Source organism: Wolffia australiana, chromosome 5 (genome assembly GCF_029677425.1).
Source record: "Wolffia australiana isolate 7733 chromosome 5, ASM2967742v1".
NCBI classification, from domain to species: domain Eukaryota; kingdom Viridiplantae; phylum Streptophyta; class Magnoliopsida; order Alismatales; family Araceae; genus Wolffia; species Wolffia australiana.
Window position 1 is genome coordinate 22,843,224 of NC_135839.1, and position 21,062 is coordinate 22,864,285.

At 46.4% G+C, this 21,062-nt stretch overlaps 1 protein-coding gene across 2 annotated transcripts in view; it reads left to right on the forward strand.

Moving 5' to 3' along the window:
• Positions 1-254: 254 nt before the first annotated feature.
• EMB3142 (nuclear pore complex protein (DUF3414)) overlaps positions 255-21,062 on the forward strand; it is a 43,235-nt gene continuing 22,427 nt past the window's right edge. For both annotated transcript variants that reach the window (XM_078576257.1, XM_078576258.1), the window contains exons 1-11: positions 255-541; positions 655-750; positions 861-935; positions 1,066-1,170; positions 1,276-1,386; positions 1,759-1,918; positions 2,409-2,494; positions 2,662-2,784; positions 2,876-3,097; positions 6,326-6,415; positions 7,006-7,167. In XM_078576257.1, coding sequence (XP_078432383.1) covers positions 401-541; positions 655-750; positions 861-935; positions 1,066-1,170; positions 1,276-1,386; positions 1,759-1,918; positions 2,409-2,494; positions 2,662-2,784; positions 2,876-3,097; positions 6,326-6,415; positions 7,006-7,167 — 1,371 coding nt within the window. In that variant the 5' untranslated portion in view covers positions 255-400. The remainder of the gene's footprint in view (positions 542-654; positions 751-860; positions 936-1,065; positions 1,171-1,275; positions 1,387-1,758; positions 1,919-2,408; positions 2,495-2,661; positions 2,785-2,875; positions 3,098-6,325; positions 6,416-7,005; positions 7,168-21,062) is intronic.

Consider the following 21,062-nt stretch of genomic DNA (forward strand, 5'->3'; position numbering starts at 1 on the left):
ATTCAGATTCAAGTGAAACTTAAAGATACCCTTGAAGAAAAACAAATAATTTTTGAACATGCGACGGCACACTTGACAATTGACAAATGAAAATTGCTTACAGAACGGGGGTGAAACCCAACCCGCCATCGGTGGCTCCCGTTCTGTCATGAAACTAGGCGATCGATTCTCCGTTCCGTCCCGGGGCCTTGGGCGGGAGTCCCTCTTTCTCAAATAAAGCGTTATGTGTTGAACTGGAGTCTTCGTTCCTCGCAAAAACCCGAAACCCTTGGCAGCTCTCCTCGCTCGATTCCCACTGAGAAGTGGTCTGAGTTGTGCAGCTGGAAACGAGGAAGAAGACGACGGAAGCGGGCTTCTACGAGGGCGTGGTAAAGCTGGGAACCTTGCGGAGGGGTGGGAAATGGTTTCCCCAAAGCAGCTTCGCTCCACAATTGAGTCGGCGCTGCTTGGCCCAACTCCCCCGCCTCCAGGCCTCAGATTGGAGCTGATGCACGCGATCCGTGCTTCAGTTCCGTCCCTGCGCACCCTCGTTTCTTACCCGGTTAGTTTTTTTTTTTTTGTTTGTTTGTTCTTTCTAATTCACGTTTCGGGAGAAATTGCCTGCATTTTCATTGATTTCTTGTGTTTTAATCGTCCCGAATTATTTCTGGGCAGACGCCGACGCCGTCGGATAGGGCGCGAGTGAAGTCCAAGGAGATCAGGCTTCCGGACTCTTCCCTTGTTTCTCTCGATGATCTGGATGTTCAAATAGTAAGTATGGCTGGTTTCATTTACCGACTAGTAGCTTTGACGTCCGAACTTTGGCTCAACGGGTTTATACTCGTATAACTGTGTCAATGCCGCAATGATTGGGTTTTCAGGCCATAAAACTGAGTGATGATCTCAACTTGAACGAAATTGATTGCGTCAGACTGCTGTGCGCGGCTAACCAAGAGGTGATTCGTGCTTATTTTTCTCTCCATTTAGATTAGTGGGCTTTGGTGGCGAGTCCGCACAACATACATTACATAATTTTTTTTTTTGAACTAAACATACATTACATCATATGTTTTTCCTAACATTCAGTGGGTCTTATTCGGGCGGGAACCCTTGGAGATCTACCGTCTTGCTGCTGGCCTTTGGTACACAGAGAGAAGGGATGTCTTGACATCCTTATACACCCTTTTACGGGTAAGCCGCGCGCATTGTCCTTCCTCACGAAGATTTGAAGGATAAGAGACGTCCTCTATTTTTTGCCATTCCATTTTATTTCTTGGTGTTTTCTTTTTGTTTCAGGCTGTCGTTTTAGATCAAGGGATAGAATCTAATCTTGTTGCCGACATTCAAACTATCTTGGAAGACTTGCTTACTTCGGGGCTTCGGCAACATCTCATCTCCCGGATTAAGGTTTCAATTAGTGTGTACTAATAGTTCTATCTTTATTCTAATGTTCCCTTGTTACCGAAGTCCACCTCTTAGACCTATGTCAGTGATTCTCTTTGAATCGTATTCCATATTAGTTTGGTGGTTGATATCAGCTTGATAATGAAATGATTGGAAAAGAAGATATCGTATGAGAAAGTATTGGGATTATGATAGTGGCATGTAATGACGGAAAAGCCCAGATGATGCTAAGCCTAATGTATATACTCTTACGGTCTTCGATGCAAGCTTAATTATGTTACATAGGTTTGTCATCTATTCTCGCTTATCGTTGCATCCTTGCATATATTCTCTCGTATCTAGAGGTGAATGCTAATTTACCCTCTTTATTTTCAGGATCTAAGTCGGGAAGAACCTAGCGGCATTGGTGGCCCAACTGCTGAGCGTCATGTTCTTGACTCTAGGGGGGCATTAGTTGAACGACGAGCTGTTGTCAGTCGAGAAAGGCTGATGCTTGGGCACTGCCTTGTCCTATCGGTTCTTGTTGTGCGGATCAGTAAGCTTTACTTTTTGCCTTTCCAAAATATTCTTGCGTTGATTAGTTGACTAAAAGCTTTGATTAATTAGGAAATTATCCAATGTGAGTTACATCTGACACTTGGGATGTGTACTAGTTTAGAGCATGCAATTCAAACGTATTTTGAATGCTTTTTCTCTCTGATATTTTGTTAAATCTCAGCGTTTTCCCTATCAAGGGGACCTTTGACCCATCAGAACCAAGCATCATCATTCGAGATGATCTAGTGAATCCCTATCGAGGGGGAAATCTGCAAATCGACGTTTTTTTGTTGCTCCTTTATTTCCAGAATTCTGTTCTGGTTGTGGAAAACACATCTTACCTTGCTTGTATTGCTGTAAATTTTTTGTTGCTGCTGAATCAGGGTCATTCTACTTCCACCTCAAATGACACACATTTTGGAATTAGATCAGGAACGTTCAAATTTTTATCAATCTCTATAAATCGAATTGCCTACGTTATTTTTCAGGTTCAAAGGATGCCAAAGACATATTTTCTTGTCTGAAAGATTTTGCATCCGATGAGAATCAGTATGATCCCATCATACAACGTCAGGTCCTATTCAGTCCTTTCACTGTTTTACCCTAATATGTAATCAAATGTTCAAAACAAATGTAATCATTTCCCATAACTAAAACCATCGATCGCTTTAATGACTTTAAACTTGGTTCTTATTGGATAACGCATGTCATTTGGATGCCTAATTCTCTACATTTTTGCAGATTTTGTTCAGCCTTCTCTTTTCTCTTGTCATTGCATTCATGTCAGATGCCCTGAGTGGCGATTCAGATAAGGCAGCAGTTTTATCCAGTGATGATGTCTTTAGGTCTGAATTTCATGAACTTGTAAGTCCATCATCCTCTATTTAAATACATGCCTGCGTGTCTTTATCTGAAGACCCACGAGGATATTTTTCATTTGTACTTCTACTACTAGGTGATGGGGAAGGTTGACGGCAGTATCACTGGTTTCTGTGATGTTGTGAGACTCGCATGGAGTGTACATCTAATGCTAACTCAAGATGAGAATTCTGCTGATGTCTTTTCTAGATCGTCGTCTCAGAATCTGTCAAAAATCCTGAAGTGTTTGGAGCTTATTTGTTTGAACAACGTTTTTCAGTTCTTGCTGGTTAATGTTCTACATTCTGCAGCATATCAGGTCAGTTCATAAGATGAAGTTTTGATGGATTCGAAATTGTTTTTATTGCTTAGAATGTCTTTCTCCCTGGCAAGTTTTTAGATGTGTCTGATGACACCATACACTTTCTTTGATAATTTCTGTTTTTATGCAGTAGGCTTCTAAACACGTGATATAGAGAAGTTTCCTTTGTCAGAGTCTTAATGAATTTTCGTTCACTTTTGTCACATTTTTTGCGTTTCTGTTTTGTTCCCTCATCATTTCTTTTGTTATTATCACATCCGCCCGATGCTCTCTTTACTGAATTAAGTCCTGAAGACTAGGAAATGCCAATTGAGTGGTAAAATCTTTCTTCTTTAATAATTAGAAACCAAAGATTCGTTGGATTCAGGCTTCAGCTGGCGACTTTGTTTTTCACCTTGTTGTCCATTTTAAAGAATCTACGAGGCACTTTTCTATTCTAGGATTTCCTGACAGGTTGTGGACGACGCTGGATTCCAAGGAGAAGATGACAGCTCTTGGGCCAATGGGATTCTTCCGGTTTGTCTTGGTATCAGGGCGGCGTCCATTGTTTGTGATCACCACCTGTGGGGGCCTGCGAAGGAATGTCAAAGCGCTGGAATTGCCCAATAAAGCTCTTTCTTTTTTCTCTGTCCGTTATTTGGAGAAATCATGGCAAGTCCTCAATCTCGCCTATCATACCAAGAGGATGAGGCCCTCTTGATTGAACCACCTCCTGTTGTCCACCAATGAAGGAATCTGAAACCAATGGCAAAGCATGGAGCGCCTAGGCTGCTTCCAGGTGTCCCAGAATACATCAAATATACATGATTCAATATCATTGACCAGGTTCAATTCATCAAGCTCGTACTGGAAGAGACGGAGTTGCGGGATCATTTTGATACTGAAGTGAAGTCAACTGATACAAAACTCAACACCTGGAGAAGAGATGATGCTCTTAACCATATTTGGTTGCTTGGCGGTATGACCAGCAGCCTCTCCCTTAAGTTTTGCATTTCAAGACTACGAAGGAGATGTGATACCATATTCAGAAGAATCTTGGCAATAATCACAGCATTGCCACATCTATAAACTGGTGTTAAATGCAGCCAATCTCTGCAAGGGAAGAGGACAGTGATGGATTACTGCTACTTACAAAACATTTGGAGGGGACTTGATCATGCTCCCTTAGTGAACCAGAGACAGTACTCTGATTCCTGATGGGGCTAAATTTTCAATATAAATCTCTCAGAAGCCACATTCTGGACAAAGAGGAAGTACCAGTTCTTGAGCAGGCTATTCTACTTGAAGAAAAGAGTTGACTCACTCTGGTATAGGGACCTCAGAAAGAGAACATGGACTCAGGGCCTATGGCCAAAGCAAAATCCACGAAATACACTCCACATAGAATGGCGATCAGAAGAAAACTTTGAAGGGAATGACATGTCTTCTTCATTCCTTCTACACCCACAGTTCTGGATTGAGTCCCAGAATGCCTCATCAGAAGTCACCCATGGCTTGATCCTATAATTTAACCAGTTTCATTATTGTAGACTCTGGGGCAACAGATCATGTCTCCTCGTGTAAGGAAATTGCTTACAAATACCCCATGTCAAAGGAATTAGAGGGGTCTTCAATGCAGGGAGTCAATCATTGCCTGTTATTGGTGTTGGACAGTTAAAACCCAGAACCCTGGGCTGCTATATAATGTTCTGCTCAAAGCACAGCCCATCTCACCCCAGAAATTTGTTCTATACCTTGATTGCTCAATAACTCTGGTTTATGACTGTTAATTTCTTGTTTTCAAAAAAGAAATGATGGTCATTTTCTATTTTCCAAAGTTTTGAACTGTCAACTTGGCATAAATAAGACGAAGAACGGCCTGATGTATTTGGGCAAAAACATGAATGCTGGGCTGGTAGTGGAGAGCTGGTGCTGTGTCCTGCCAGGGAAAACGCTGGCATGCCCTCATGTAGAGTCCCCTTCGGACAGTGCAGGCCTTCAAAGAACAGCCTGATGCCATGCCAAGAAGGTTTGGCACTCCAGGGGCCTGCACCATCAGATGCCGTGCCAGCTGGAAATCATTCTGGTCAGACCCGCTGGAATCTTCCACGTTGGTTCAGCCTTGAGGGCCCTGAGTCGGGCAGAGGCGACTGCGAACCCAGTTACTGGGGGAGGTGGAGCATAATTGACCACATTGTCCCACCAAGGGTGGCTATTGGAAGCCTAACCCTTATGGCCAGAACGGCGGCTGGAATGATCTCACGGGTGAAAGTAGCCCCCAATGGGCATTGCTGGTGGCCGCAGAAGTGGTGCCACAGGCTGAGAGGACTTGCCTGAGCAATGAACGGGCGGCAGTTTGGTAGTGGCTTCATCTGCACTACCCATCAGAGAGTGGCTCGGCCTACCCAGCATTTCATGGCCATCATCTCCTGCACCTTGGCTAACTGGAGATTTAACCTTGCTTTCCAAGGCCTTGGCCTCAACATTGGAGGGTGGTTCATCCCCTGTGGTCTCAGGTGGGGTCAGATGTTGTCTGATTGGACATGGCTCAGCAGCGGTACTGGTGTTGATACCAATGATATGATCCCACTCGGGCGTATTGTCTCTCCAAGACAACCAAAAGATCCACATAAACATGAAAATATATCCCAAAATACTTTTTTCAGAAAAAATCCCAAAATATGCTTCTCAAAGGTCTGCTCTTTTAAAAGGCAGAGGAACAAGAAGGAACTTGTGAGAGGTAAGGGAAGGTCGCCTGGAGAGAATGTTTCGCGGGCGGCTTGTACTTGGAAGGTACATGGTGGCCGTGAGGAAGTGCGTCTCCTGAGCTTTGCCCTGGGGAAGCGAGGTCACCAGCGAGTTAACTGATGGGGGGTGAGAAGAATGAGAAAGAATGTAGACTTAGGGTATGTTATGTACTGCCTTCCTTCTTCAGGGAAAGGCTCTTTGTAGGTTCCTCTGGTCATGGCCCCCCAAATGCTGGGAACGTACTAGGCTGTGGCTCCTTTTTCGGCTATTTCTTCGCTTTAGAGTGCTCCTGATGGTGTATGCTATCGGCATCTCTTGAAATATTCAAGGTATGGAATCTTTTGTTTGTTTAGGAGATCTTTTATTTCTCTGTAGGCGAATGATGAGTACAGGATAACTCAATTCTTTGTCTCATATTGAATTCATAACCTTAAAATCGTTATTTCTACATTAATATTAGTGGTTTACATCGTTATTTCTAAATCTCTTTTCTCACAGACTGCTGATGAAGACATGGTTTACATGTACAATGCGTACCTGCACAAATTGATGATGTGCTTTCTCTCACATCCGCTTGCAAGAGATAAGGTTTGGATTTGTAACTTCAACCATGACCAAACATGACGGCATCGTACAAAACATAAATTAACATTTAGATTTTAAAATATTTTCGAATTCCTCCGTTTTTTTCTGTTTTTCCTATTCTCCGTTTATTCATTTTGTCCTTCTTTTAGCTTTCCCTATTCATCATTGTTAGTTAAGTGCTTATCCTCCTCTTGGGCCCTATTCTATAAGCCCTTTAGGAGCTCTTATTTCCTCTCTCTCATAGGGTATAAATACCCTAATGTAAGCCACTTACTTCCTTATGTCAATCTATTCTCTCATTTCTCAACCTCCATCGACCCTTCTTCTCCTCCAAACTCTCTAGGGTTTGTCATGGTATCAGAGCTCTAGGGCTCCTGATCTTCCCTCTCCTCTCTAGGGTTTGACATCACCCTTTAGGGTTTGAGATCCCTTGATCTCACCCTCCCTCCCTCCTCACAGCCAGGGTTTGTCAATCATTATTATCTATGAGCTTTCCCTGAGCATCATCTTGAAGTGGTCTTTCCATTGTCTTAGACGAGTTCTTTCCTGTCTTGCATCTATTAACTTCTTTCAAATTAAATTACCCATGACAGGTGAAAGAAATGAAAGAAAATACGATGATCTCATTGAGTAAGTATCCTGTGGATGGCGAGGCTGATCAAAAGGACGATAGTGATTCTGGTTTCTCAGAGTCTCATTACAAGAATTATAAGCAATTTATCTCTCTCATGGAATTAATTTCAGAGATCTACAAGGTTATTATTGTGCTTTTTATCTTTTTCTCACCATCGATGTACATATCTACTTATTTCGTGTTAACTGCTTGTAGTTTGCTTCTTTTGATGTGTACTGTCAGGAATTATGTATGGATGTCCGCCCATAATGTTGGGCTATCTCTTTTCTGCGTATGTCTTATTCTGATCCACTATTGATGCGAAGTGTAATGAAACTCATAAATGTAGAACTACAGTAAAGAAACAGAAGATCATAAAGACGAAAAGAGAGAAGATTAAGAGAGCCTACTGGGGTCTTTGCCTCTTTCTATTACCCCCTATTTAACGATGTAGTAATTAGACCTTTCTTATATGAAGTAGTAAAAATTCATATTCAATCGCCAGAACAGCCCAATAATAGAGAGGGAGGGGTGAGGAAGAGGCCGGGAAGCTGTCCTGGGAAGGAGGGAGTGTGAAAAAGGAGCTCAGACAATAGGTTCCTGTCCTCATCCCTGAGAAAGGAAAAGCTTATAGTAGAAGATTCACCGGGCTCAATAGGCCACTTTAGGCTGTGCCTCTCTCAGGCGTGGTCTGGAATTGCACCAGTTTCTTGAGACTGGCAATGATTATGTTGGAGCCTAGGTTTCGGGAGAACTCCTGACATGGTATCGGAGCCCCCTGGTCAAAAACGTGTCCCCAGAGTAATTTTTTACCCGGGAGGGGGGGAACTCCTGACATGGTATTGAAGACCCCTTGTCAAACATGATATCGGAGGCCCCTTGTGATAAGGCATCAGCAAACACGTTATGTTTGCCCTGTTTATATTCAAAATCAATATTGAAACTCATAAGCTTGCGAGCTGCCGTAACATATTTTTTCTTGGACCTGCCTCTGAGAGAGTAGAAATTTTAATCTATTCTGATCCATATGGATAATGAATGGGATATGTATCAAATAATGACCCCACTTTTGCACTGATAATTAAATAGCCGTCAGCTCTCTCGAATAAGCAGACTTGAGCAGATGGCGTCTTTAATGAGGCCTAACAGAAGTAATGGGCCTACTTCCTTGCATAAAGATGACGTCCACTTACACTCCAGGGATTTCAGTCTCAATAATAAACTGTGATTTAGGGTTAGGCAAAATGTGCACATAGGTGTTAGTCATGGTGTCCTTTAGAATGCAGAATGCTCAGTAGGCCTGAACGCTCCACACAAATGCATATTTCTCAAAAAGGCTGTTAAGGGGGCTGGCTTTGATGAATAATCTCAAACAGAACGATGCTAGTATCTGGTGAAGCCCATGAATCCATCAGGTTTTTTTGGAGATGACCACTTGACAATCGTGTCCACTTTGACTTTGTCTGCCCATACTCCATGACTAAAAACCCAGTGACCCAAGAATTCCAGCTGTTCACAGGCAACCTGGCATTTCTTTGCATTTTTGTGAAATCATTCTCATGACGAACCTGGAGAACGTCCTAGGGATGATCCTGCTCAGCCTCAGGCCTGTTGTATATGAGAATCCCATAAAAAAAGGTCAAGGTAAATTGAATTAAAAACGGTTAGAATAAGCTGTTCATCTAGCACTGGAAAGTTGCTGTGGATTCATCAGGCCAAATGACATGGTTCTAAATTCATAGTGGCATTCATGTCTCTTGAAAGCAGTTTTATGTGGGCCCTCTTCTTTCATCCGGACCTGATGATATCCTGACTTAAGGTCAAGCATAAAAAAGTTTGTGGAGCTGTGTAATTTGACCAATAGCTCTCCATCCACTGGAATGAGCTATCTACTCGATACTGTCAGCTAGTTCAATGCCCTGTAGTTTACATAGACCTTCCAGCCACATTTTTTTCTTGGCCAACAACACTGGACTAGTGAAAGGGGCCTCTGAAATGGCCAAATCGACTCAGCTTATAGAAGATCCTGTAACATCTTCTCCAAGTGAACTTTTTGTAGAAATGAGTGATGATATGGGCGCAAGTTCATCGGCTGTGCATTTAGGTTCAAGAGTATTGGGTGGTCCACACCCCTGAGTGGTGGTAATTCTGTAGTCAGCTCAAACACTTCTGGAAATATTTTCTTGAGGACCTGCTCCACTGCAGTCATTTCTCTTGTCTCCTGCAACTCAGCCATATCTGTCAATTGATAGAACTCAGTGTCAGCCAGTTTCTCCCTGTCATCACTATACCCAAGGCTCTTCCTGACAATTTACTATCCGCTCTTCCACCTTGAATCTCAAAACCAGGTTCTGCCAGTGTATGCATGTCCACCCACACAGTTAACTATGGGATTCCCAAAATCACATCAGTACCTCACAGATCATAGGTTAAAGAATTAGTCTGGTACTGAACTCCTTAAATTGAGAAATGCATGTCCTTGCATGATCCTGCCCTGTGGTTATCTGATCACTACACAGCATATCCCTGTTGTTCTGCGCAAAGATTACTGTTGAAAGTATGAGATGGACCGCTGTTTATCATCACTATCGCATTTCATCTATGTTACTCTCCCCCCATTTTTACAAATTTGGGGTGTGTAGCCCCTATCATGGCCTATTGCACGATCCAACTCCATATACCTTAACATAACCAAGATCTGGGCCAACTGGCTCACGGAGGTGATTGGAAATTCGATAGGACCATTCCTGTCTGGCTTTATTCCAGGACAACAGCTGGTTGATGGTGCTGTTGTTGCAACATAAACTTTGACGGTGTATAAAAGAATGAAGGTAAAAGGGTTTACGTGAAAGGTGGATTTTGCAAAGATGTACGACTGCCTTGATAGGGATTTCCTTTGGGCATCTTTGTGGCGTCGTGGATTTCTAGCAAAATGATTGGGGTGGACTAAAAGATGTATTACATCCCACTCATTTTTGGTACTGGTGAAATGACGCTCCAAGGGGGGTGGATTTAGTCGCAACAAGGGATCAGACATGGATGCTCTCTAGCACTGCTGCGCTTTGTCTTTGCCTTGGATGCCCTTGCCGTTAGCACAAGGAAGACTTGCTCCAACGACCTGCTTAAGTAATTTCAAACCATTAGCTTCGCTGCAGATATCCCTCTACTACAATATGCAGATGATACTCCATTTTTCATGGAGGGTTCAGTGTAGGCCAAGAATCTATTGGTACTGCTGGATCTGTTAACAGATTGTTCGGGACTTCACATTAACTGTGCCAAGTCTGTCTTTGTTGGCTGTGGGTTATTGCAAGAGGAGGAAGCCTTAGGTTCCATAGCCTTCAGGACGCTGAGTAGTACACTATCCATGAAATATTTGGGTCTGCCTTTGATGGGGTAGTATCAAAAACACATATTCACACCTAGTACTGGGAAGGTAGAACAAAAGTCAGAGGGATGGCAAGCTAGAGTGCTGTCAATGGGGGGATGGTTGGTGTTGCTGCAATACGTGTTCTCAGCAGTACCCATCTTGTACCTCTTGATGCTGAAATTTCCGGTGGGGGTCGGCGAGTGCCTGGAGGGTATAACTAGGAGATTCCTATGGAAAAGCCTTGGGTCAGAGGAAGGGGGGGGGGATGGCCCTCATATTATAGGACTTAGCATGCAGACCAGTCTGTTTGGGGGGCCTATAGTATTAAAAATGCAAAGTTGAACATTGCATTACTGGTCAATGGGTTGAGCAGAGACTTATGGGACCAGATACTGATATGGCTCCACAAGTTCTGAAGGACAACTATAGATCTAGCTTGGACTGGGCAAGTTGTGCGGCTCCAATCTGAGCATTATGTGAGTTATGACAGTGGCTGAGTCAGGTATTTCCTCAAGTCCAGGAATTCTTCAAACCCAAGCTAGGGGAAGGCACATCATTCTGATTTTGGCTCGACTCATGGTCGGCTCTGGGCACACTAAAGACAAAATTCCCATGCCTGTTTGCCCTGGCATGGATCCCTCTTGCCACGGTTTGGAGCGCTGAGATGGTGTGTGGAATCCATGCATGGTCGACACCTTTTCCCACGTAGGAGAGAAGGAATATATGAGGATGCTGCAGACCCTAATGTACCTATGCCCACTTAGAGCGGCACAGAACGGATAGGGTGAATAGGGACATCTTTCTCTGCCCGGGATGCTTTTAGGAGCCTCAGTTGCAGACATGTAGGGGAAGAACCCCATGATCATCGGCACCTGTCACACCATATGAAAACAGAATATCCCGCTTAGGGAGTGGTTTTGTTGGGGAAGAGAAGGAGAAGATAATGACATAACTTGAGCAGAGTACATGTGAGGGTATATGTACCCTAAGAGGGAGAGAGGATAATAGGGCTAATGGGCTTATAGAATAGGGCCCATTAGCCCATGAGGGATAGTCTATCACTAACACCCCCCCGCAAGCGAAGTATGGATATCTTCCATACCGAGCTTGGAGACGGCACATTGAAGAAGAGGGCGGGAGAGTCCCTTGGTAAGGACGTCCGCTGCCTGGTCGGCGGATGCAACAAAGTCCAGGTCAAAGATCCCTTCGTCAACTCGCTCCTTGAAGAAGTAGCGGTTGCGCTCCATGTGCTTGATGCGGCCCTGTTGTCCAGGGTTCTTGGCCAACGCGATCGTCGACTTGTTGTCGCAGAAGAAGTGAATCGGGCCAGCATACTCCACGCGAAGATCGTGAAGGATGCCGTAAATCCACTGGCCCTCAGAGGCCCCATCGGCGAGTGCGCGGTACTCAGCTTCGGCGCTAGAGCGGGAGACTTTGTCCTGCTTGCTACTTTTCCAGCTGACGAGACTGCCAAACACAAACGTGCAGTAGCCCGTGGTAGACCGATGATCCACAACGGAGCCGGCAAAGTCAGCATCAGTGTAGACTTTCACTGTCTGGTCAGTGCTGCGAGGGAAGAGCAGGCCCTTTCCGGGGCAGCCCTTCAGGTACGCAAGGACCCGGTGGGCGGCCTGATGGTGAATATCCCGTGGGGAGTGCATAAACTGACTGAGCAGGTTGACGGCGAAGGCGATGTCGGGCCGAGTGTGCGTCAAGTAGAGGAGCTTCCCCACCAGCTGCTGATATCGGTGGGAATTCGTCAGCGGCGAATCCTCCCCTTTGCCCAACTTCACGTTGGGATCAATGGGAGTGCTCACCGGCGCACAATCTGTCATCCCTGTCAGTGCCAGTAAGTCGACGGCGTATTTCTGCTGCGAGACGAAGATCCCACGGGGGGAGTAGGCTACCTCAAGACCAAGGAAGTAGCGAAGAAGGCCGAGGGCCTTGATCTCAAACTCCTTAGCCAAGGCAGTGCTGAGGCGGACAGCTTCGGCAGCATCAGATCCCGTGATAAGGATGTCGTCGACGTACACGGCAAGAATGGAGACACCGTTCGGGCGGTGACGGAAGAAGAGAGAGGCATCTCCATTGCTCTGAGTGTACCCTTCGGTCTTCAGAACAGAGGAGAATCTCCCAAACCACATGCGCAGGGACTGCTTGAGTCCATAGAGGGACTTCCGCAGTCGGCACACGTGACCAGGGGGGCCGAGTGAGTAGCCCGGGGGTTGCTGCATGTACACCTCCTCCGTCAAGTCGCCGTGCAAGAAGGCGTTCTTGACGTCGAACTGGCGGATGGCCCAGTGGAAGTGCGCTGCAAGCGCCCGAAGAAGCCGGGCAGTCTCCATCTTCGCCACGGGAGAGAACGTCTCGAAGTAGTCCACGCCATAGGACTGAGTGAACCCCCGAGCCACAAGCCGAGACTTGAGGCGTTCGAGAGTACCGTCCGCATGATGCTTCTTGGCATGAATCCACTTGCAGTCCACTACCCTCTTGCCCGGAGGTAGTGGAACGACATCCCACGTGTGGTTCTTGAGGAGAGACTGCATCTCCTCGTCCATCGCCGCTTTCCAATGGGGAGAAGCGATAGCATCGGCTAAGCGTCGAGGAACGGGATCCGACTCGATGCGGGTGAGGAACAACCGGTAGGGAGGACTCAGCCGGTCAAAGGAGAGGTAATGAGAGAGAGGGTAGAGGGGGGCCTTAGTGCACTGACGAACCCCTTTCCGTAGAGCAATAGGCCACCCCAACTGATCGTCACCATCGACAGGAGAAGGAGTGGAAGCAATGGGGGACTCCCCGGGAGGAGCAGTAGACGACATACCGGGAGTCGTAGGAGACTCACCAGAGGGCGAGGGTAGACCGGGAGGAGGGGGTGACGAGGGTTGGTCACCGAGAGAGGAGGAGGGTGACGCACCGGGGTTTGACAAGGATGGGGGGCCGGAAGGAGGAACGGAGACCAATGGGAGAGGGAGAGCTGCCGAAGGGGGAAGGGCAGGTAACGAAGAAGAGGTAGAGGACACGTCCAAGGACCCCGCAAGAGGAAGTGAGGAAGAGGAATCAAGGGGAGAAAGATCCAGAAGTGAGGAGGGTGGAGTGGGAGTGGTGGACTCCACGATCGGACTGGGCCCCAAGGGGGGGGCCGAGGGAGCCTCATCCAGCGGAAGGCGTGATGAGGTAGAGTAGTCCCCAAAATAGGGTTCATGCTCGTCAAAGGTGACGTTTGCCGAGATGAAGAACCGCCGAGAAGGCGGATGATAGCACCGGTACCCTTTTTGGAGGGAAGAGTAACCCACAAACACACACCGGAGTGCGCGTGCATCAAGCTTCGTGCGTGTGGGAGAAGTATCATGGACGTAGGTGGTGCAGCCGAAGATACGAGGCAAGAGTCCCGTCCGCAAAGAAGCATTCGGGAATGCCACAGTCATCCGGTCCAAGGGGCTGGAGAACTCCAGGAGTGGGGTGGGGATACGGTTAACGAGGTGAGTACTCGTCAAAACCGCCTCTCCCCAATAACGCCCCGGCGCCTTGGAGTCCAAGAGCAATGTCCGCGCGTCGAGGTAACATAGCCGATCGACGTTCAGCCATGCCATTCTGCTCGGGCGTGGCCACACAAGAGGACTCGTGGAGGATGCCCCGGTCGGCAAAGAAGGAGGCGAGGTCAGCGTTGAAGAAGTCCCGAGCATTGTCGGAACGAAAACGCTGGATGCCTCGACCAAACTGTGTCTGTACCATGGCGCAAAAGTGTCGAACATTCTGCGCAACCTCCAACTTCGCAGCCAGGAGGTAGACCCACGTATAGCGGGTAGCTTCGTCCACAAAGAGTAGAAAGTAGCGGTGCCCTTTCAGACTGATCTGCGGTGCCGGCCCCCAAACATCACTGTGGACTCGGAACAGCGGGGTCGATGTGTGAGACGAAGATGAAGTAAAGGAGGATCTGCGGTGCTTGGTTAACTGACAAGGTTCACAAAGCATAGTCTTAAGGTCCACGCCCGAACACAACGCGGGAAAAAGACGCTGTAAAGTGGAGAAAGGTGGGTGTCCAAGTCGCTGATGCTCCATCAGAAGGCGTCCCCGACGCTGCTCAGCCACCGAGAGAAGAGTCCGGTGCACCATGAAGCACTGGGAGCGGCCTCCATCGTCCAGCATCAGCAGTCCGTTCTCCCGCCTAATCGGTGTAGTCCGGCCCACCTTGTCAGACAGAAACATGCCGTCAGGTTGTAGGTGGAAGGAGCAGGAGATAGCATCAACTAAGCGCTGCGGAGACATAAGCACGGCCCGCAGGTCAGGGACATGGAGAACGTTGTGGACCACACCGAGGCCGTCCACATAGACTGCCCCGATTCCGGCCACACGGAGACGTCCACCCCCGGCCGTGAGGACAGTGCGGCCACCACGATGCCTCTCATATGATACAAACCGGGCATTGCTCGGGGTCATGTGTTCGGTAGCCCCGAATCAAGGACCCACGTCGTATCGGAGACGACAGGTGAGTGGAAGGCCGTATGGCCACAGTACCATGCATCTGAAGATGAAGGAAGGGAAGACGCACCAAAGCCGCCGAAGTAGGCCGTGGACGGATTCTGCAGGGCAGCCATCTGGTCACGGAGGCGGGCCAAATCTGCCTGAAGCTGGTCCATAGTCACTGCGGAGGGGCTGGCGGAGGAGGAATCAGAATGGGCCACCATGGCCTTGCCTTCTGTGGCCTCTTTCTTCTTTCGCCAGTCATTCAGGCGCTTCTTGCACTTGTTCTTCCCGTGGCCCGGTTTGCCGCAATATGAGCAAATCGTCGTCCCAGCTGGAGGAGCGGCGGAGGTGGGCGTAGGGAGGATCGACGGTGCCTTGCCGCCTGAAGGGAGTGCAGAAAGTAGTGCGGTCGACTCACCCGGGGGGCCGGAGGAGGGAGTCCCAAGGAGGAGGAAGTGGCTTTCCTCTTCTTGAAGCTCCTTCACCAACTCCTCAAGGGCAGGAGGACCTTCCTTGCGGTGCAAGGCACGACGACGTACGTCATCATACTCGCGGTTCAGGCCATTGAGGAAGCCCATGATCCGCAGAAGAAGCACATTCTGGAACGTCTTGGATGTCGGATCATCGGGCGGTAGGTAGTAATCCACTTCATCCCACATTTTCTTGTGGGCAAGTGCATATTCAGAGATCGTCAACGACCCCTGACGGAGATTGCTGGCCTGACTTGCAAGGGAATAAAGACGCCACCAGTCGCTTTCCCGGCCACAGAAAGAGCCCACCTGATCCCAGAAACCTTTCACTGTTTTCTGATGCGGAAGACGGTCGCGGAAATCTGGAGCCAGGGTGTACGCATACATCCAGCCGAGGATGAACTGGTCCTCAACGTCCCACGCTGCATAATGTGGGTGGTCGATGGTAAGGGGGTCTTCAGTGCAATGCTTGAAGAGCTGGCGCGCCTTCAAGGTGGTCTCGACGAAGCGCATCCACGGGAGTAGATTCGGGCCCCGTAAGAGTGTCGTCTCGGGGACCAACGGAAGCGGATGAGCCACCTTGTAGGACAGTGGCTTCTCCAGGAAGTCGGTCTCAGTGAACGGCATGGTGCTGTTACGGCGTTGCTACGGTAGTGCTGCGGCTGCGGCTGCTGTGCGTGCGCGGCGGCTGTAGGTGGGCGATGTCAAACCCTAGGGAAGGAGCTCTAGAGCTCTGATACCATGTTGGGGAAGAGAAGGAGAAGATAATGACATAACTTGAGCAGAGTACATGTGAGGGTATATGTACCCTAAGAGGGAGAGAGGATAATAGGGCTAATGGGCTTATAGAATAGGGCCCATTAGCCCATGAGGGATAGTCTATCACTAACAGGTTTTTCTGTTGACTGCTTATTCAATACAGACTAGTGACGAAGGTTGTCAGGAAGAGGTGGCTCCCTGAAGCCTCAGTGGAGGTTGTCAGCAAGCACCGAAGAAAGCTGCACCCTTCTCTTCTTGGAATGTTCGATTGCCCGAGCCGTATGGACCCACCAGCCAACCACAGCGGTGGATTTCTCCTCAAAAGAGGCCTTTTGGGATTCTGTAGAAGGTGGTACACTCAGGGGATGAGAGGTGCATGGTCAACCCTTTGCGGTGATCTGGGCAATATGGCTGCATAGGAATGAGGTCATCTTCAATGGACAGGATGCTGTTGAACAAACACTGACGAGTCTTGCATATGCATGGTTGAAAGGACTGCGGCCAGGATGCGTGGAGGCCATTGAGGCCATACGTGTACTTAATTATCATATTTATTCATCACATTGGGAGGGTCACCAATTTTGTGTGATCTCCCATATCGTTCTTCAAACACCCTCCCCCCACATTATGGTATTTAATGCAAACTTGATCAGGAGTAATCTCCATTCCACATAAAAAATTTCCACTTCTGCTGTGGCTTGGTCCTTTTAGAGGTTCTATTTAATCTATGTCCTCTTCTACCACTATTAGGAACTGAAGAGTCTTCTTACAGCGGTGGCCAGGGCCAAATTGTTCATAATCCTCTCCTCACTTTTGAGCTTTTTCTCCATTGAGCAATATTTTCTTTCTGAATGGTGTGGAATTCCCTCTTGATCTGTCCTCATCTTCCCTCTCTTTCTTTGAGCTCCTCGTAAATGATTCTTCAGTTTAATAGACATTCCCGATCCAGATGATTTCACCAAGGAGTTGATTGTCCCAAAACCTTTGTGCTGTAATGAAATGGTTTTCCTCTGCCATACCAGGTTTGGTATACCGTCTGCAGTATCTTCTCTGTTTGAGCGCTGTATTCATAAAATTCCTCAATCATACAACTTAGCCTCTATCTTGGCTTTCGGCCTTTTTGAAGAGGTGTTCTTCTTGATATTCTCTGGAATGGACCTTAAATAAACTGACATTCTCTCAGATTCATTTTGGTATTCCTTCGCTTAGCCTGTCTGTTTGATAGCGATTGTAGAACTTGCAAGCTACACAGTTCGTACAAGCCCTAGACCACACGAGGGTGAGTCCCTCTGAAACTAATTAATCCAAAAGACCCATGTACCCTTATATAGGGTACTAATATGGGTTACAGCATATTGGGCCTATCATCCATACAATACATAAGAGAAAATATAGAAGGAAGTAACTACAGTTAACAACCTCCCTCAAGCTGGTAGGTAGATGCTTCAAACTCCCAGCTTGGACGAGTGTTGTTGGAAAATACTTCCAGGTAACCCTTAGTAAGCAGATCTGCCACTTGTTGAGTGGTGGGTACATGATGTAGCTGGACCACTTTCTGATCTATTTTCTCCCGTATGAAATGTCTGTTGATTTCTACATGCTTTGTTAAATCATGTTGTACAGGATTATGAGCTATATCAATTGCTGATTTGCTGTCACAGTATACCGTAATTGGTCCCCTGTGCTGTATGAGAAGGTCATTTAGAATAACCTGCAGCCATATCCCCTCACGTATACCTTCTTTCAACGTCCTGTATTCAGCCTCTGCACTTAATAAAGAAACGACAGGTTGCTTCTTGCTCTTCCATGTGATCAGATTTCCCTCGAGAAATGTACACTATCCTGTAGTAGAACGCCGATCAATGAGAGAGCTGCCATAATCTGAGTCCGTATAGATCTCCAAGTTCATCTCACACCCCTTCTTGAACATCAGCCCATATCCTGCGTTACCTTTCAAGTAGAATAACACTCTGTATGCTGCCTGCCAATGCGGTTCTCTAGGACTGTGCATGAACTGACTTAAAAGTCCAACAGCAAATGCAATATCTGGCCTTGTATGACTCAAGTAGATGAGCTTTCCAATCAATCTCTGGTATCTCTCCTTGTTTATAGGAGCTGATTCTTCACTTAATCCCAACCTTGTATTAGGTTCAAGCAGAGTCGCAGATGGCTTTTAACCAGTCATTCCTGGCTCTTCCAACAAGTCAAAGATGTACTTTCGCTGGGAGATAAAGATAGCATCTTTTGTGTATGCTACTTCAATACCCAAAAAATACCTTAGTTGTCCGAGTGATTTTACTTCAAATACTTCATCCAGTCGATTACCCAGGGATTCCATTTCTTCCACATCATTACCGATAATGATTATATCGTATAAGTATACAAGAAGAACCATAGTACAACCAGATAGAGACGGTTTCACAAACAAAGTATGACCACCATTACCTTGTGTGTGTACCCCATATTCTTTAGGGCTTGAGAAAACTTGCCGAACTATGCTCTAGGCAACTGCTTGAGCCCATTTAAAGTCCTCAGCCTGCAAACTTTATGACTTGGCAGTTGAGAATAATAACCTGGAGGAGGCCGCATATAAATTTCTTCGTCCAAATCACCATGCAGAAATGCATTTTTTACATCATATTGGTACAATTTCCAGTTAAAACATGCTGATATTGCAATTAATACACGAACTGTATTCAATTTTGCCAGGGGGGCAAATGTCTCATCATAATCAATTCCATAACATTGAGTGTAGCCTTTAGCTACAAGCCTGGCTTTCTACCTTTCCACTGAACCATCAGCTCTATACTTTATTGTATACACCCATCGACACCCAACTGGACGCTTTCCTTTCGGAAGGTCATATATCTCCCAAGTTTCACTTTTAATAAGTGCTTTCATCTCAACATCCATTGCCTTCTTCCACTCCGTCTTCAGCTAAGGCTTCTCGTACATTTTTTGGAATAGTAGTGGACTGTAGCTCTGTCAAGAATGCTCGAAACTCTGGAGATAGGTGATCGTATGTCACAAAATTGGAGAGCGGATACTTTATGCTCTGAGTGCATGCCCGCTTTCCCTTCCTCAATGAAATAGGCCAGCCAGCATCATCATCTGAGTGAATCAATTCCACTTGATCGTTGTCGCCTTCAGAAATAGTTTCCTCAACAATACGATTCACTTCAACTTCTGTTGGCAATTCATTTGCAGACACAACATTGCTTGATTCTATACCAGTTGGTATTTCATTATTAGCTTCGCCTTCATCTTGTTCTCCAGGTACTAAACGATGTGTAATCTCTTGGACAGGTCCCTGATGAACAGTTTCAGGTCGACTGCGTGCAATCTCCATTCTTAATACATCATTTGGAGCTAATGATGGGTCATTCGACTAGTCTTTGAAGAAACTCTCTGTTTCATCAAACTTTATATCTGCAGTTACAAAGAACCTTCTAGACTTGGGATCATAACATTTGTTACCCTTCCTTCCTGGGGAATATCCCACAAACACACATTTCACTGCTCTGGGGATGAGTTTGTCCACCAATCTCTGTTCGTGAACGAATGCAATACAGCCAAAAATTGTGGGTTTCAACTGAGTCCTCCGATTAACCAGTGGAAACAATCGTGAAATGATGTCCACAGGGCTCTTGTTGTCTGAGGTCTTTGATGGGAGACGATTGATTAAATGCACCGCAGTTAGCACAGCCTCACCCCAGAAATACTTAGGCAAATTCTGATGAAGGAGAAGAGTCCTGGTAGTATTAACCACATGCCCAATTTTCCTTTCTGCTACTCCGTTCTGTTGTGGGGTGTTCACACATGATGACTCTTGCACTATCCCATGTGTCAAGAAATAGGCAGCTAATGTCTCCTTAAAGAAATCCTTTGCATTATCAGATCGAAGTTTTTAAATAGAAATATCAAGTTCGTTCTTCACTCTGACACAAACTCTTCTATCACTCTCGTCACTTCTGACTTGTGCTTGAGGAGATGTACCCAAGTCAGTCTTGAGCAGTTATCCACCTGGATAAGAAATCACCTCGCACCTGTACGAGAGGACATGGGTGCTGGTCCCCACACATCACAATGAACAAGATAGAATGGGCTTCTACTTTTCTCTGCCCATCTATTATATGAGGCCCTCTTATGTTTTGCACGATGACATGACTCACAAATCAACTTTGAAATATCAATATCTTTTGCAAAAAAAGCAAACATTTGTTTCATCAATTCAAAAGATGGATGCCCCAAACGAGAATGTAAAATTTTCAGATCTTCAAGTCGTTTGTTGTTGCCGTCTCCCAGCATTTGAGCATTCACCATCATCCCTGCCTTCATTTCATCCTTAACGTAGATCAAGCCATTCCTCTCCTGAAAGGGTGAAATCTTCAGGTTCTTTGCCTTGTCATACACAAAACAACCAGTAGAATCTATAGTCAGTGCACAGTTAATATTTTTAACCAAACTTTGAGGAGACAACAACTGGGCCTTGAGGTTAGGAACATGTAAAATTTTTTTAAGTACTCCCAATGCTTCTTTCTTCACGTCACCCATACCCATCACATATAAGATTTCACCTCCTGCAGTGAAGACTCTCCTAACCCCTTCATAAGGAATATAAGATTGAAAATTTGATCGATATGGGGTCATATGATCTGTGGCTCCGGAGTCCAAGATCCAATCCATATTAAGATGGTCAGGAGAAAGATGCTTACCAGATCCAGGACAAGACTTGGTCATGGACGTAGAACTAAAGAGTGACTTCAACTTCTCTAGTTCCTCCCTCAGGGAGCTGACTTCATCATCCCCTCGCTTGAACTCAATCCGAGTATTATTTGACATTGATGTTTCTCCTTCTTCTTGGCGCCTTTCTTGACTAGATACAGAATGAGCCTGGGTCTTCGGAGGTCGGCTGTGCAAGTCCCAACAATTCGCCTTTGTATGGCCTCTCGTTTACAATAATTACACGCTGAA